The sequence below is a fragment of the Plectropomus leopardus genome, chromosome 11 (genome assembly GCF_026936395.1).
Source record: "Plectropomus leopardus strain MGB_pleo_1.0 chromosome 11, ASM2693639v1, whole genome shotgun sequence".
In the NCBI taxonomy this organism is placed as follows: Eukaryota; Metazoa; Chordata; class Actinopteri; order Perciformes; family Serranidae; genus Plectropomus; species Plectropomus leopardus.
In genome coordinates, this window is record NC_142186.1 from 7,287,139 (window position 1) to 7,303,743 (window position 16,605).

A 16,605-nucleotide genomic window follows, 5' to 3' on the forward strand; every position below is an offset into this window, starting at 1 on the left:
TATGACTATTAACATGGCAACCTGCACACAAACAAACACACAGATTTACCATCATGTTTCCTGTTATATCTCATTAAGAAAAGAGTTCGTCAGTTGTCCTTCACTGTGTGCTTACAGAAAGGCATTACCATTCATCATTATTTATCACTGATGCTAGTTCTGTTAAACTGGAATGTTAGCACCTGAAATATATCAATAATCTCTACATCAAAACACAAAATTGAGCATAACTATGATCGAAATCTGATCATTCAAGCATTTACGGACTGTTACTGCACCTATTTCACTCATGCCATCTCTCTTTTCACATCTGCAAATGAAAAAAATGAGGGCATCATGTTATTTCCCAGAGGTCACATAATCACAGCAAAGCCAGGCGAAACTAATAACACAGAGTTGCGTTCACTTTTCTGTTTGCAACCACCAGGTGCAAAGTCTTTACAAACAATGTGCTTTCCATAGACCTTACGCAATTTTCTCTTAATCATTTCCCATGAAGGTAAAAATGAATCACATCTAGACTACAGCATTCCTAATCCAGCATCAAGACGGGCTCGCTGTCTTCAGTCTCCCTCCTCTCTCCTTCCTTGTCGCGTCAGAGGAGAGGCTGAGAAGCAGAGAGATGATCCTGAGCCTATCTCATACAGACAGGCACAAACAGGCATGAAGGCTTTCAGCCTTGAAATCTCAGTTATTCAGCCGCCTCCTCTTCCTGCTCTTCACGCTCTACAATAGGAGACGAAGCTGCAGAGGACTTCTCTGACGTCTGTAGCGAGCCGCGGCTCACAGACCTCTGCCAATCAGTGGACAGTCGGATATCAATGAACATTCAAAACACATCAAGCAATGGGAATCTGTTTCCTGCTGCACAAATTGCAAGATGCTTACAGTACCATTTATACTGCTGATTAAAATCACAGATATACCCTTACTGTGCTTCCTACAATATTAACCCTTTGAAACCTGGATCAACAACAGATTTCTAGCGCTGGTTTCAGACGCCTTTCACAAGGTATTTGACACTTCTGAACCCTGAGCAAAATTGGTTTGACCTATTTTGAAAACATGGGGAAAAAGTCATTGACCAACCTGGCAAGAAATGCCTCACAAAATGCAAGGAATTTGTAAAAGATGACAAGAAAATTACCTAAAAATTAGTTTTAATTATTTTTATTATTTGATTATTAGAACATTTTCCAAGGGGAAAACTGTCCAGAAAACTATTCTTATAATTATACTGTTTTTAAATTTAAACATTGTTACAGAAAACAGTATAATGGATATATAGAATCAATAAATAAATAGATATTTTTATTTTCAGCACTTTTTAGTTCATTTTCTTGACTGTTTTGTTTATTTTAACCTAACCCAAACATAACCTTTTTTGGCTTATTTTCAGGGAATTTTCCTGTAACTTTTTTTCTCATTTTTAGATAATTTTTGGGCCATGTGTTGTTAAGTTGAGGTTTCCTTCTACCCACGTTTTTTTTTTTTTTTTTTTTTTTTAAGAAATCAAACCAATTTGCTCAGGTTTCAAAGAGTTAATGAAAGCACCATCTTATAAAAAAAATCTTTACATGAGTTGCTTTGCCCAACAACTGCTGAAACTTGCACTGCTAATCATAACAGACTGATCCAATAATGCACCATGGTTTAGACGCTATTCCTATTCTTTTACATACATATCGCACATATGTATCTACATTATAGCCAAAAATGCACACACAACTGCCTATAACACGATGGCAGATGAGGTAAATGTGTCAAAGACAGAAGCATTATCAACGCTGCTCGGGGGATACGGTGGCCAAGCACTTTTGTAAAGTATCTGGCAACATGAAGCAACAATGGCCTAAAAGTCAGACAAGCTGGCTCGTCACCAAAAGGTCACTGCCCTCAAATCTGGGCCCTGCCAGACAGGAAAAGACAATGACATGCGGAGCTGCTCGCTGGCCAACAGTGGGAGTGTGACTACAAGTGTGTGTGAAGCTGCAGCTAAAATAAGCCGAAGGGATCAGGCAAAAAGTATGTAGATAAGTAAAGACATAAAGAGTAAATCTTGTGCACTGCAAATCCATGATCTACCCTTTTTCTCTGTAAGCAAATCCCTCTGCCAATGGAATAGGAAATGACAAGAGCATCATGGGAGTCATGAATATAAACAGATACAGTAGGTGTCATCACTTAAAACTGTTAAGGAAATTTCCATCAACCGTCATAGAGCATGTTGTATTCTTAAGTTAAATACACACTACCGCCTACAAGATACTAAACAATGATTCAGTCCAGCTACCTCATACTTTGTTTTTATTCGCAGAGCCAGATTTAAAATCATCAGGAGGAAATGACACATTGACTAACATGAGTAGACTGGTTTCTAGCATCCATGCTAACACCACCGCCTGCAGAAGCATCAACAGAGGCTGTATGTGTATTTCACAACAAACTGATAGCCTGGATGATACACTGACTTCTCTTCAGATGCAGGCATAGATGTTAACGTTCAATTCATAATGCTGCACAGAGTCAACACGGCTCAAACATTATTATCCTCACTGAACTACTCTGTCATCCTAATTAAACTAATTACATCTCTCAGCCCGCCCCAGTTCTCCCTTCGATCAATACCTCTGCATCTTCCCGCTAATCCTAATTCCATCTCCTCCCTCTCTGCCATCCCTCACTTTAAACGGCTCAGCTGCCTCCTGGCCAGCAGCTGCTTCTGGGCCATTTCCCCAGATGTCATCTTACCTCCGTCCTCCTCATCGAAGGAGTTCATGCAGGGGAAATAGACAGCCAGTGCTTCAAATGATGCAGACAGGCTCATCTTGCTCTGGGAGCGCTGGATACGCATCCCGGGAGCCGCAGCAGAGGTATCGTGCCCCTGCCTGCCCATGGTGACCGGCGGTCGTCCTTCTCAATGCAGTGAATGGAATGCACTAGACGTCGGCTTTGTCTTCTCTTGCTGACCTTACAAATAAATGCTTAAAAATCAATGCAAATCTAATCTGTTTGATAAATTCCTAAACCTAGTAGTAGGAGACTATATTCTGTAGGAGATCAGGTCTATGCTACCATCTAGGCTGTCCCTAAATGCTCTGCAGAATACATCTCAGGGAGAGCTTCAGAGAAATGTTGCTCAGTAGCTGAGTCTTGCGCTGTCTGGGTCTGACGTTCCTACTGCACCTCTTTCTTCAGGGGGGGAGGGGAGAGAGCTGCATCGCGCGCCACCAATCAGAGAGCCGGGCTGCTCAGGCACACCTCGGCTGGCTCTACGGGTGAACAAGCTCTACCCAGAGATACTGAGCCCCCCCTCCCTACTTCATTTCTCGCCATTATTTTTTTAAACCTCTTCCTTTGTCATTTACTTTCTACTTCTCATCCCTGTGCTTCCTGTGTTTCTTTTGTCATCACTGTTATTTTCCCTTTTCTCTCCATCCCCTGTCCCACCATCCCTCCCTCTCCCCTTCTTATCCACAGAGGCTGCGAAAACAAGCTGTCATTAAGTCTGCCAACAGCCCTGCTCCTCTATGAGCGGGCTTCAGCCACATGGCGAACACTCAAAGCTCACGTGCCAAACTCTGCTACTTTATTTTTCTGTCATTCTTAACCACCATAACACAGCTGTGCAGTGTGTGTTGGGAGGTATTGCTCTTTGCTGACTGTTTACACAGTGGCTGAGAGAGTGAAGTGGATGATTGTATTCACATGCTCAACCTGAAGACTTCATCCATTTTCTCTCCACAGCCTTGGTGACACAAGCTATGTTGTGTTACGAGAAAATAATTGTCCTTTGATTAATCCTAAACCACACTTTCAAACAATCTGACAAGCTCTTTGTTTGAATTTGAGTCAAACTTTTCCAAACACAAAGCCTTTTTCAGCCTATTTCTAACATTTGTGGACCCTCAAGGTCAGCCTACTTTAAACAGTCCACAGCAGAAAGACAACAGTGGTGCTGAGAGAAACGATTTCTTCACAGGTGGTCCCTGATAAACTGATGAATCTGACACTGGCATGATGTGTAATTAACACATAAAGCAAATGCATGGCCTCAAACTAAACTTCAGCCTCTCTGCTCACTGTAACTACCGCAGCATGGTAAAAATTGAAGGAAAACTGTGCTGCTCTGACACTTATCCAGAGCACCAACTGTGGTGCTTTTGTTCTGAACATGCGTCTGGCAGAATAGGCACAGGACAGGACAATTATGGTCTCCTCTGCATCCTCATAAATATAGCAAGCTCCCTGTGGTGTTATAGCCGTGGCAAAAGTTTTACCCTAAGAGACACTGCAACCTACTTCCACCAAGAAGCCTCTTAATGCACGACGTCCATTTGCAGGTTTCATCTAGGTCAGCACAGCTAAAAACAACTATTCACATTAGCAGCTAGGGGGAAAACAGACAAACACGTACAATACAGTTGCAAAATAATTGGGTAATTTCCAATGGGACCTCTTACAGTCTTTTTTTATGGAAGAGTATCATTTTGGCCCCGGCTAACTCAGATAGTTACATTCACCTACTGATTATGCAGATTTTATTGCATGAAAACATGACTCACTTAGAGGTAAAGCTCTTATCTTAAAGACAATTACATGTATGTTGTAAGTTTTTAGCAATACTAGCACTGTGGCTTTAGGGAAGTCTTTCTGTTGCTCTGACAGCAGGTTCACAAGACTGAAATATTTCAACAACTACTGGTTATTATTATAGGACTTAATGAAGTAAACAACAAAAGAAAGGACCTGACCTTTTGTGTGTTTTTTCAATGAATCGCTTTGGAGGAAAAGCAGTTAATAAGACTGTCTTGGCGAGAGAAAAAAACAAAAGACAAAAAACACCCCAGAAAATGTTCATCTCTTCACGATCTAAGTCAAGGTTAACACGACTGCATACGTGGTGACAGTAGATTCACGAGGCATTCACTCTGAAAACACATTTGGCACGTGCTGTTTGTTTCAATTTTCGCACCAGTGGTGCAGTTTATTCATATCCATCCACCCATTGCACGGTGGCAGAGAGCGGCAAACCGGCATCACAACATATTTCACTGTCATAAACATGACATCTGAAACCTGACACCTAAAGAAAAATAAACAAGATTAATTTTAGTCAGTCTGTTCAGTACTGCACGTGGATTCTGATAATAGTTTGTACATCACATGAAAACAACATGAAATCTTTCAGTGACAGATACCTAACAGTCTTAACAAATGAAAAGCCCAGTTTCAACATTTCAAACAATTTCAAGACTTTGCCTGAAAAAAGTAAGAATCTAGCCTTCCATTTTAGGCCATGGGGGTACTGTCTTATTTCTGTCTTATTATATCTAGTCTCAGTCCAAACTATGACAAAACCTACATGACAGTGGCCACACGGCTAGAAACCACAAGCACCTCAGAGCCCAGGAATCTGAAGAACCCTCCCAATTCTACTACAACAACAAAAGAGTGTAATATCCCAGAAGTTGTATGTAAGGTCCGTCTGGCAGGCGGCAGGGATCACAGGCAGAAGCCCTCGGAAGTCTTTCTGATTGATGATCCCCGGCCGGGCCAAGCGTCAGAGGGTGACTCTGTCCCTACACACTGTAAACACCCCTTAATGGAGGGCTCTCACCCTGGCACTCACATGCACAGATGCAAGCAAACACACATCTTGGACACTTAAATGCAGACACACCAGGTCACGCACAAGTGCATGCGCAAATGGAGGGAAGCACGCTCTCTCTTTTCTCAGTTTACATTCCCTGCTGCCTACCTTGATGCAGGCCAGTCCTGCAGTCTGGAAGTGTAGTTTCCCCTCTTGTGTCTGGCTAAAATCTGATGAGCATTATAAAGGGAAATTACTTTAATTACAAAATAAGGTATGATATCACCTTTGAGCTTTCAGTCTCACTTTACAGCACTTTAAAGCTGCATTCATCGACTTTGGGCCACTTCATTTGAGATGTGCACTCCTGACACCTGATAAAGTTGTTGTGACTAACATGTTAGCAAACAGTAGTCTATTTAAACACCTAGCAGAAATGGAGCAAAATTAGTAATAATTGGGGTTATGTTTGTGTCCACCTTAAGATTGTAAGTCCAGGATTTCCTTTTTTTTAAGCTATTTTGTGGTTTCCATCTACTCCAAAGAACTGTATAATATTTAATATCCAGATCTTTTGTTTGCTAGATGTTAAACTGTTTGTTAGGTAGTTGCTTATTTTTTCTGTGTAATGTTTGGTAAAATTAAAATAGCATATAGTCTGGTTATCAGTCTATTTTGCTGGAAAATGTAGGACACGGAGGTGAAGAAGAGCAGCGAGACTTGAAAAACTGTGAAACACAAAAGGAAAGAGCTTCAAGTTGCTCCATAAAGCTGCAAAGGTGTACGCTATTACTCTGTCACTACAAACGACATCTTCTCTCAGAGACACCTTTTGATTTGGTGTAATATAAAAATGTTCATTCATACAGCTTTAAATGTTGTATGACCTGTTACTGCAATTATAAGTTGAGAAATGAAATTCACTTTTGACAATGTATTGGCTCACGTTTCATATATAGTGAAAGACTTTCCATCAAAACATGCACACATACAGTGTCTTGCCCTTCACTTCACACCTTCACCAAAAAGGTTCACACCTTTAGGCGAAGGTGTGAGGTAAGAGAGGCATATTTGAAATGTGAAATACAGGAGGTATAGCAGTTGGAACAGTGTGTCCCCTGGCTGCCTCCCTCCTCTCAGTGGTGCAAACACTCAGAGTACAACAGATGGAGAGCTAACGAGAGAGAGAAAGGGGATCTAAATACTGCCAAGCCTTATATGTTCATATGAAACACCCTGATAGAAACTACTGACATCACCCCAGCTGATTTTTTTTTTCTAACGGTAAATGTAAAAACTTCCGTTATGTGTGAAAATTGCAACACAAACATGTTGCTCTGGCATGATTACTTCTCATACTGAAAGAGGAAATAAGTGTGTTTTTCACCACTTTTTATGAGGAGCAGAAACATCATGCTCACGCTCCATGACTACACCAACCTACACCACCACAGTATTTTTCTGACCGCATGTCTCATCAAGCTTCCTGATCAACTGACAGCTCCAGCGTGGTGCTGTCAGCATTTAGAGTCAAAACAATCAGACGAGGAAGTCATATTTTTAGCAGCAGTTAAAAATGCAGGGTGGAAGTTCATTTTTAGTCCAGTTCAGATGGGAGGCATGAGTGTATTCTACTGAAATGTGGGACAGGACTATACAACTGTGTCCATGGCTCAGACTCAGGCAAAACGAGACATATGGCTGTGGAGCAGGAGCCACACTGCAGACAGAAAACACAGAGCAGCTGGTGGAGCACGGCAGCGTTTAAAAGATGAATCAACAGCTTTTAAGCTGAGCTCATGCAGATAGATACATCATTTTTTTATAGTGATAATTCATCCCAAAATGTATCTTTTTAGCACTTGACTGTTGGCTTAAAATGTTTAATCCTTCAAGCAGACTGCTAAAATTTACTCAGAATTCTGACTTTATGCACTGAATAGAATATCATGATCATGGCTTTTACCACAGTGCTAAAATACAGACATTGTAAAGACAAAGCTGTGCGTCTTAGCTATTCAAGATTAAAATAATACACTTCCTTCAATCATTTCAATGGCAGCAGTATCACAATATTTGTCAGAGCCATTTCTATGTTAAATTAATATTGACCCGGGGTGCCAACTCTGCATAGAAACTGCCTTTGTTTCTTTAAGTGAGAACAAGCCAGAACAATATTGTTTTTTGTCATTTGGCAACAAGTTTGTAGCGACATCAGTAAAGACCAGAGATTCGTACCTTCATGCACATGGGCTAGCTTGTTAGGTTACTGTACATGTATACCCAGGGTTAAAATCAATGGGTCTAATATTTTTGTTGGATCAAAGCTAAATTATGCTCCTGCATAATTACCACATAAATAACGGCTTCAAAACAAGAACATTGGTTAATTTCTTGGACAATACAAAGCATGCTGTCTGCTAAGAGAGACACCATGTGCTGCTCTCACTGTGGAAACAGTTTATTTAGTCCACCTCCTCTGATTCACATCACAGTTCGTGAATAAACATTAAATCATCAGTGATTCTAACAAGACACTTTGGATAGCACCATTTCAGACACAGACTGAGTCTGAGATTAACCTTTGATTCTTATACCATGAAAAAGTACTTAATTTCTCTGCACAGTGAAGTACTTACAGAGAACAATATTTTTTTAAATGTGTCAGGGGAAATATATTGCATTTTTTTAAAAAATAGTAAGCGTACTCTTGTCTTTAGCACCTGTCAGCTCTGCCACTATGAAGCCTGACAGTGAAATATTGCAGACATATCAGGGCCATAAAAAGCAAACTCAGACTTGACTACTTTACTTCAGCTTCAGTTAGCTGTAGGGCTTAAGATGCAACTCCATCTTCATGATTACAAAACACAGACAAAACTGTCTTGTGTTTCATGCTGACCTAATGTGTTTAGGTTTTGCTGCAGGTGCACAGCATCTGAGACAGAATGTACAGTAACCGTAGAAACAGTAACACTAGCCCTGCAATCCAAGGCCAAATTGCATTTACATGACATAGTAAATGAGAAAACTGGCAAATCCAGTAACATCTTACAGTGGGTTTTAAGTGTAATGGACCTACATTATGATTAGACTTAAGCATGCCAGCAGTGCCAATTTGAGTATCAATAATACTGTGTTGTTTTTTTGTTAGTCTTAAAGTTGTACAAAGAATGCACCAGAACACACTTGAATAGAGTTGGGAGATGGCTAAGACTATAACAAGAAAATGCCAAATGCCTATCCTCAGTGTGACAGTTCCCAATATAATTGATGGATACAAAGAGCACTGACGTCTGCACAGTGCAGTTTTAACACAACACTACAGGACCACTGTTGACCAGTAGAAACTACTTTCACAAGGATTTAGTACATGTAGGTTACCGCTTACAGCTGTGATGTATTCTTTGTATATGGCAGCGACTCCATTAATAGAAGGTACAAAAGCTCTGCTCCTACAGTGTACCCACACATATTTAGGTCAGTGCAGAGATGGCTCATCTAAGAGCTCAGGCTGATTAACAGCCGTGAGTCCTCTATAGAATTGTATTTAATAGAGATGAAGAGAGAAAACTGGAGGAGCAGGAAAGGATGAGTTACTGAAGAACTGATATAAATGGAGAAGACAAGCTGACATGAGAAATTGAGGGAAAAGACAGAGATGGGATGTAACATCTGGGTGAGATACAAATGTCAGTTAGAAGAGAATGAGAGAATAAGGGAGGCAGTAGGAGGGATGGGGAGTAAGCGGTAAGTGGTGTGGCACTGTTGTCCCTCAGCCTCGGCTGTACCTGTGCTGCTGTGTTCCTTTCATGCATCATCCCGAGAGCAGCATGTCTGCTCTGGCCCCCTAGGAGATTAATTAGAGGCCTCAGATAGCGGAGGAGCTGCTGATATAGGCACCTAACACAACTCAGAAGATAAATTACCTCAGCTAAAAGCTCAAAGTTCAGCTATTTTAACACATACAAAACAGTCTGTCTTGGAGGTCCAAGTCTACGTCAGTGTAGGTGAGAGAGGAGGGAGAAAGGAGGGGGCAGCCTATGCATAGCTCTCTCTTATGTATACATTTGGCTATTCTGGGCAGTCAGTTTCACTAAGTGGCATACATATGCCCTCATTTGCAGACAGTAAAGCTAAACATCTATCAATGAACACAGTGAACCTGGGATAATATATTTTGACTCACTTATTAAAGGTATTAAATCACTTCAAAATATACATGTAACCATGAACAACTGTTTCCTAGCAGAGTGATTTTAGCTGTCAGGTAGTGCGTCAATGCTAAATTGAATGTTATCAAACCCTTTCTTGAACAATAAGTAGGTCCTTTACCTAACATGTTGCTCACAAGTTACTTTTAGAATCAGTGTTATGGCAACATGCGACACCTTCAAATGTTATCATTTCATTCTTTAACAGATACATTAGCAGCCAGTCCAAAAAAAGTGAGCTCTTTTCAGGGTCAGATACAGTCGAGTAAAGTAGGGCATAAGAAGACACATGCTAATACTAAAGACTGCACACAAGGGAACAGGAAACTAGATGGTTCTAACATTGTTTTATCCCACATACTCAGAATCTTCCCCAGTGACTCCATCCTCTATCTTATTTATATCACTGCGGTCAGCTTTGCCTGTTTTTGCCTATTAATTAGTTTCTTATTTTTCCTGCCCTATTCACCTCCTAAGCCTTTGGAGATAGAGGCTGGTGCTGAGATATAAAGTGTGCTGTCAATAATTATTCTGGGACCACATCAAGACTCCGAGACAGACGCCATTATGGGGTAAAACTACTGAAATAGATTATCATGTTGAATGCAACTAGCTGTGTCATATAGAGGGTAGAAAAATACCATAATAATTCTGCAATAATGAAAAAGAGAAAAAGCCCTCCTATTGCTTTCCATCCTGTGATCTGTAATACAAAAAGAGAGAGGATCACCCACACACACCACAAGCCTGGGGTGATGTACATTTCTAAGAAGAAAAGTGATCTCAGTGGAGTGCAGATCGCCCCCAGGTGTGTCCGGGGACTTGTGGATGTAGAACAGGGAGTGCAGGGCAGACTGTGTGCCCAGCGAGTACGCATGACAGTAGGGGAATGAATGGGAGACAACACGCAGGTTATTTTTAAGGTTACAGGCGATATGGAGACAAAGCTCAGACTAAATATCTAATAAAACACCTCCATTCCCCTCTCTCCCTTCCCAAACCAAAAAGTGTTCCATCTTAATCAGTTGTGCCTCCCAACTCTCCCACTAAAAATGTCTGTGATGATAACAAAAACTGGGATTTATTTGTCTCACAATATGCATAACTTTAGTAGATCATAACATATGGATTATGGAGATAATCTGAAGGAGCTCGGGTTCAAAATGAGACCAAACTTTTCTATAGATGGCAGTTTTTCTGAGCCACGATGGAGGCAAAAATGTCAACTGCAACAGACTAGGTGGGAGTTGTTTTTAGCAGATTTCTGGAAATGCCTTTTACTATGTAATTTTGGTGCTCACTTGTGGCACCAACCAGCTGGTTAAAAGGAGTGCGGAGTTAGCAGTCAGTGAAGGCATAAAATAGTCAATAAAATACGTTTTTCAACAATTGCTAATTTCCACAACCACAAGAGGTCCTTGAGCATACAGTCATAAAACTGTGCACAAAAAGTGAGGATGAATGGTCCTGTGTTTTCAAAAATAGATTGTGCAAATTTGGGGTAGAATATGCCTTTAATGTGCTTATAAGAATTGTAATAATGATTTTATATATTAAATATATTATACAAATAAAAAAGTATTATAGCATTAAATGGTGAAAGTTGGTTGTTAAAAAATAAAAACCACTAGGCATCTTTAAGCAACAACATAAGAATACACTGCAACCAATAATGATTCACAATAAAACTGAACTGAAAATGTGAACAGCAGGTCAATACTGTAAAATGCTGACAACATCTCCATCAGCATCCTTTTTTATGACAGCCTCCCCACTGAGAATATGTAGCACAGATAGTAAATGCAGCGGAATTAATAGGCAGAGAAGACAGGCCTATTTTTCAGATGCCAATCAAAAGAAAACGCACCAAGAAATGCAGAGATTAATGCATGGAAATGGATTTTCTATAAGCCTGCAAGATTTGATTGTTACTGTGTGGTTTTAGCTGAGTCAGGCTGTGTAGCAGCAGTTTGGTTGAGCTGTACTGGGAATAAAGCGGCTCTCTATCGAGCTTTAAACACAATGTACCGGGGACCAGAGGAATGCTGACTGGTGGATGGGACAATTGAGTGTAATAAATCAAACTGATGTTTCAGCTTGCTCATGATGACCAGTTTTAACACCAATAAAGCCCCTAAACAAGCACATGTATTGGCTTAACAATTTCAAGATGTATTTTTCTAAGGACATTGAAGTCAATATCAAAGCCAATGTAAATGAACTTAGCACTGACTCTGAAACTTTTCTGTTGCTCAGCAACCACACTGTAAATAATTTGGTGTCCTCCTAGGAAAAATAACATCTAATTCAATATTTAAAAAGTTCAAATTCAATAACTGAACATATGGTCATTATCTTTATCACAGGTATGTTTGTGACTATTTTTGTGAATGATTAATCAAAGTCACAGTCATCTGCATCCAAGAAACATATCCTAATATCTTTAAGCTGTTTACTGTTAGATCTTCATGTTACCTGTTGGATGCTACACTGAATGCACATGTAAGAGGACTCGTAAAGTCCAATCTCTCTTGTCGGTTGTTTGCTCTGTACTGCCTCTTTGCACTCAATCTCAGGTCTCGTTATGGAATTTTGGACTTATGCACAAAGTAATCTTTCAGTGCAGTTAGGAAAATAATGCACTTTGTGATTGTGCATTCATTACAATTACAATTTAGATAGTGATACATTTGTACTTCCTGAAAAATCAAGTGCCTGAAAGGACAAAACCAGCGGTTCAAGTCTAGAGCTGCAAACAGTGTACACACTTCTCAAGGCCAGCCACCTGGGAACACATCCATTCCATCTGACTAACCTGTGTTTGTCAAAGCCAGAGTCGGACTGCTCTGCTGATCTCCCAGGCTGATAAGCCCATCCCCCACCAGCACTTGGCAGTGCACACAAACTGTCCGCAGTTTCTTAAAATCGACCATCCTTTGAATGCACCCTTCACGCAAGCGATGAGCCTCTCAGGATAACGCACTACAAAGTAGGGCAAAAGGCAGCTTGGCAGTGTTTGTGCTGGTGCAGAACCAAATACAGATCTCAAGGATATAGAAAGGCAGATGTATGCACGCTCTCACAAACTCCATCTGATGCACTTAGAAGCACAGAATGAAATATTAATAGCTCGAGGAGATTCAGACTGCTCAGTTTGTGCTGTGTCTGCATGGGGAAAGGGTGTGTGCATGTGTGTGTAACTTCTTTTCTCCTGATTGTGTGAAACTGTTCAAATGGGTATCTTAAAATAAAAATTGGAACAAATGTCAGTTGGATTTTGTCTGTTCCCAAAGGTAGAGTCATCTTATTCAGCAATATAACCATCATTAGTAGTCAACAAAAAAAGACTTGGAGAACTGCTTCACAATGCAGTAACCGAAAAAGAATCTAACTCCTATCTTTCAGCAGCCATCTCTACATAAACCATCTTCACATTCCTCAAAAAAATGTTGATTAACATATAATTAAATGATTAAAAACTAGAAATGATTAATCAGCAGAGATATGGCAGAAGTGCATGTGCATGTCAAATCACGAGCCAGGGACCAGTGTAGTGCCACGTGAGCACATCGCCTCGCTTACTCCCTTACTCATCTCACCTCATGCTCACCTCACCCATACATCCTTTCTACATCCCTCACTTGTCTGCCACACTATGTAGCCAGATGTCATCAGAGAGTGCTCATGGGTGGCAATTAACATTGACCAATTTAAAGTTGAATAGAAAAGATAAAAAGCCACTCAATACTTAGAAATGCACCAGACATGCGGCTGCAGAGTGGACCAATCCACTGACCTTCTCATGACACACATCTGTCCGCCAGAGACATCACCACACGCCACCTGCTAGGCTGTATTTTCACACTGCCTGGCACCAGCTAATGCAGCTCTAAAATCATCTAAAATGGCTATTGAGTGTTTTTGAAAAGAAAGTACAAGTGGAAAAAAAAATTAAGAGTGAAGAAAAGTAATAGCCCTCGTATTATTTGTCACTGCAGGATAATACATATTGCTGCACTTGGCTGAAGGAAAATAGGTTTGAAAACACCCAAACAACACATCCATTCTTGTCTGTATCTCGCATGTGCACACAGTCTCACATGCACTCATAGAAACAAATACAAACAATTACATTCTGCCACAGTTTGAGGTAGTGTTTTACACTGGAAAATCACAGTCAAGAGAGTGTCACAACATAACAAAGGTGACAAAACGTGACCTGCGACAAGCAAGCCATCAATGTGGCAGGAAGTGCAAAGCTGCTATTACCAACGCACAGCAAATCATCGGCATTATGCATGAAAACACAACTGCAGCGTGTATGAAGAAAGAAAGGGGAAAAAAGGGAGGTAGGAGGGCAGAGAGGAATTTCCAGGAGAGTTGCTACCTAGAAGAAAGAGAGAAGAGGGTATAAGAATAATCATGCTGTTGTCTTCACCTCCAGAAAATGACTATGTAGAGTAGAAAAGCCCTTTGAGATAAAAGTGGGGAAAAGGAAGAACTAGAGAAGAAAGAGCAGCTGTATTAGAACTCAACATTCAGGACAAAAAACAACAAAGAAACCCACACAGACAGAACAAGAGGCCACAGGACAGATGCACATATGAACATAAATAGAGCACGCTGGCTGTGCACTTGGATGCCCTACCTGTTTGGCTGAGCTGAGAGGTGCTCCGGCTCTTGCGCGACATGCCAACCATGGCCTGCATTTTGGCACCAATGCTGGAGCGCCTCTTCTTGTCGTCAGTGCCTACCGTGCCAACCGCCGTGTCCGACTGGCTGCCGTCCGTCTTCTCCAGGTTACACATGTCGCCGCTGATGCTTGTGCTCTTGGTCATGTTCATCCCGCCCGACGAGCCCATCTGCCTGTTTTTCATTTTGGATGCAAAGTCACTGTCAGCCACCACCATTGACAGGGGGGCAGGCGAGGACAGAGAAGAGAGGAGGACAGGGCAGAGGAGAGGAGGAGGAGGCCAGTGGAGAGGATGTGAAAGGAGAGATGATGGAAGAGGTGACAGGAGGAGAGGTTAGAAGAGGAGAGAAGAGAGGACAGGAGAGGGACAGGAGAGAAGGTGTGGGGTGAAAAGGAGAGAAGGACAGAGTTCAGGTACAGGAGTTCATGACTTACAGTATAGGGTTGACTGACTAAACTTTACCTTGAGTTCATGGTTTAAGGTGGATGCACTGAATATTGTAAAAGATTGTTCATGCAGTGAAAGATCAACTATTAATATTTAGCTCCCTAAATCTTGGTTCTCTAACTTGTGTTTGTGTATGTTTTTTTGTCATTTTGACCTGTGAGAGTTGTTTATTAGGTCTTGGTATTTCTAGCAGTTCCAAATTGATTATTAGTGATATACTTTTGTAGTTTTCCCAGCTCTGTGGTGTGCACTATGGGTAAAACATGAATAAAGGTACACACCCTGTAGCTCCTGACAGACTACTTCTAGTGTGAGAAAGAGCATCAGCTCAAAACGTCACTTGCAGATGTACTTAAGAATTGCACTTCAGGTAGCTACAGTGTGCGGACCTTTGTTCATGTTGTTTATTGCTATCTTTGACTGGTCCGGTACCTGCCATAAACAGTTTTTGATGTGTGAGCGAGTGATGTACACAACCATTATTTTAGGATGAATGCACACAATTACACTTTCTTTAAAGTTTGAATTTACATTTTTTTTTAAAACCTTTTCAGGATTTCATGTTGGCTAAAAAGTTGAGACTGAAAGTTCAGTCTTGAACTTGAACAATCAAAAGGGCCAGGATAAACACTGATAGACCTTGTGGTGAGATTGTATATCCAGCTGCTGTTTACAAGGTCAAGAATAAAAGGTAGCCAGTGGAGTTTCTTGTAAGACAAAAAAAAGTTTCTGTTTATATACTCAGTGTAACTCAAAACACTGAGAGTTTCCTTGATATCTAACTAATGTGCTAAATGTATCCCCTCCCTCTCAAAACACTTGTTGAACATTTTCTGAAAGGTTTTTAAGCTGCATTATTTACATCATTCTTGCTCTCAGTCCACTTCTTCACTGCCTTATCTGACACAGTGCTGTGCTTCTTGGCATATATACTGTGAAACCACTGGCAGGACTGTATTAAAAACCAAACTGGGACCCAGATGTAAAAGCATTGCTCCATAGTGCTACAAGTGTTCAAAAATTTCACAAGTTACATTTAATTTTTGACCATAACTTTTAAGCCAACATGGACAACATGTCCTAAAAATTTGCAGAAAAATAAAAAGATATTCATCAATTGCATTTGCTGGAGAAGAGCGTTCAGTCTCCAATTATTTCATTTATTTTGATGTAAATATTTTATATAAAATGCACCAAAGGTGCAGTTTTTATGTTATTAATGTAGTTTTTTTTTTTTTTTTACACATTTTAAGAAGCAAGAGGAAATACAAGTCCATGCTTTTGAACATTAAGTGCTCTCTTGCTCTCTTTCTTATACACCTGGAGGTAGAGTCGTAGAAATAACATCTGCACCTGAGTCGTAACCAGACTCTCAGTACTTTTACCTTGAAGCGCACACAAAAAGAAAAGTTGCCTGTCAGCAGCATTATTCTCCTGCCCTTCCTGTTTGAAAGGATTTAGGCCATGGTTGAAATTAGGGTCTTATTTTAGCTCTGCTAGTAAAATTATCTTTAAGAGACAAATTACATTCTGTATCATAGGCTCTGCATTCTTAATGGGATGAGTTACGTGTAGAGCCCTCAGGCAACTGTTCATTAATTAAAGTGTCTGACCTCCACGATGTAACTGTCTTATAAAGGCAACTCATGGAGCAACA

The 16,605-nt window shown here is 40.6% G+C and overlaps 1 protein-coding gene across 42 annotated transcripts in view; it reads right to left on the minus strand.

The window, feature by feature from the left end:
- rims2a (regulating synaptic membrane exocytosis 2a) overlaps nt 1-16,605 on the minus strand; it is a 162,285-nt gene that overhangs the window by 4,947 nt on the left and 140,733 nt on the right. For 32 of the 42 annotated variants that reach the window (XM_088083908.1, XM_088083909.1, XM_088083912.1 and 29 more), the window contains one exon: nt 14,456-14,700. The exons of 5 other annotated variants lie outside the window; for them this stretch is intronic. In XM_088083908.1, coding sequence (XP_087940034.1) covers nt 14,456-14,700 — 245 coding nt within the window. Of the gene's footprint in view, nt 1-2,751; nt 3,413-14,455; nt 14,701-16,605 lie in introns of those variants that run through there. 5 more of the 42 variants (XM_088083911.1, XM_088083944.1, XM_088083914.1 and 2 more) reach the window with 2 other exon arrangements.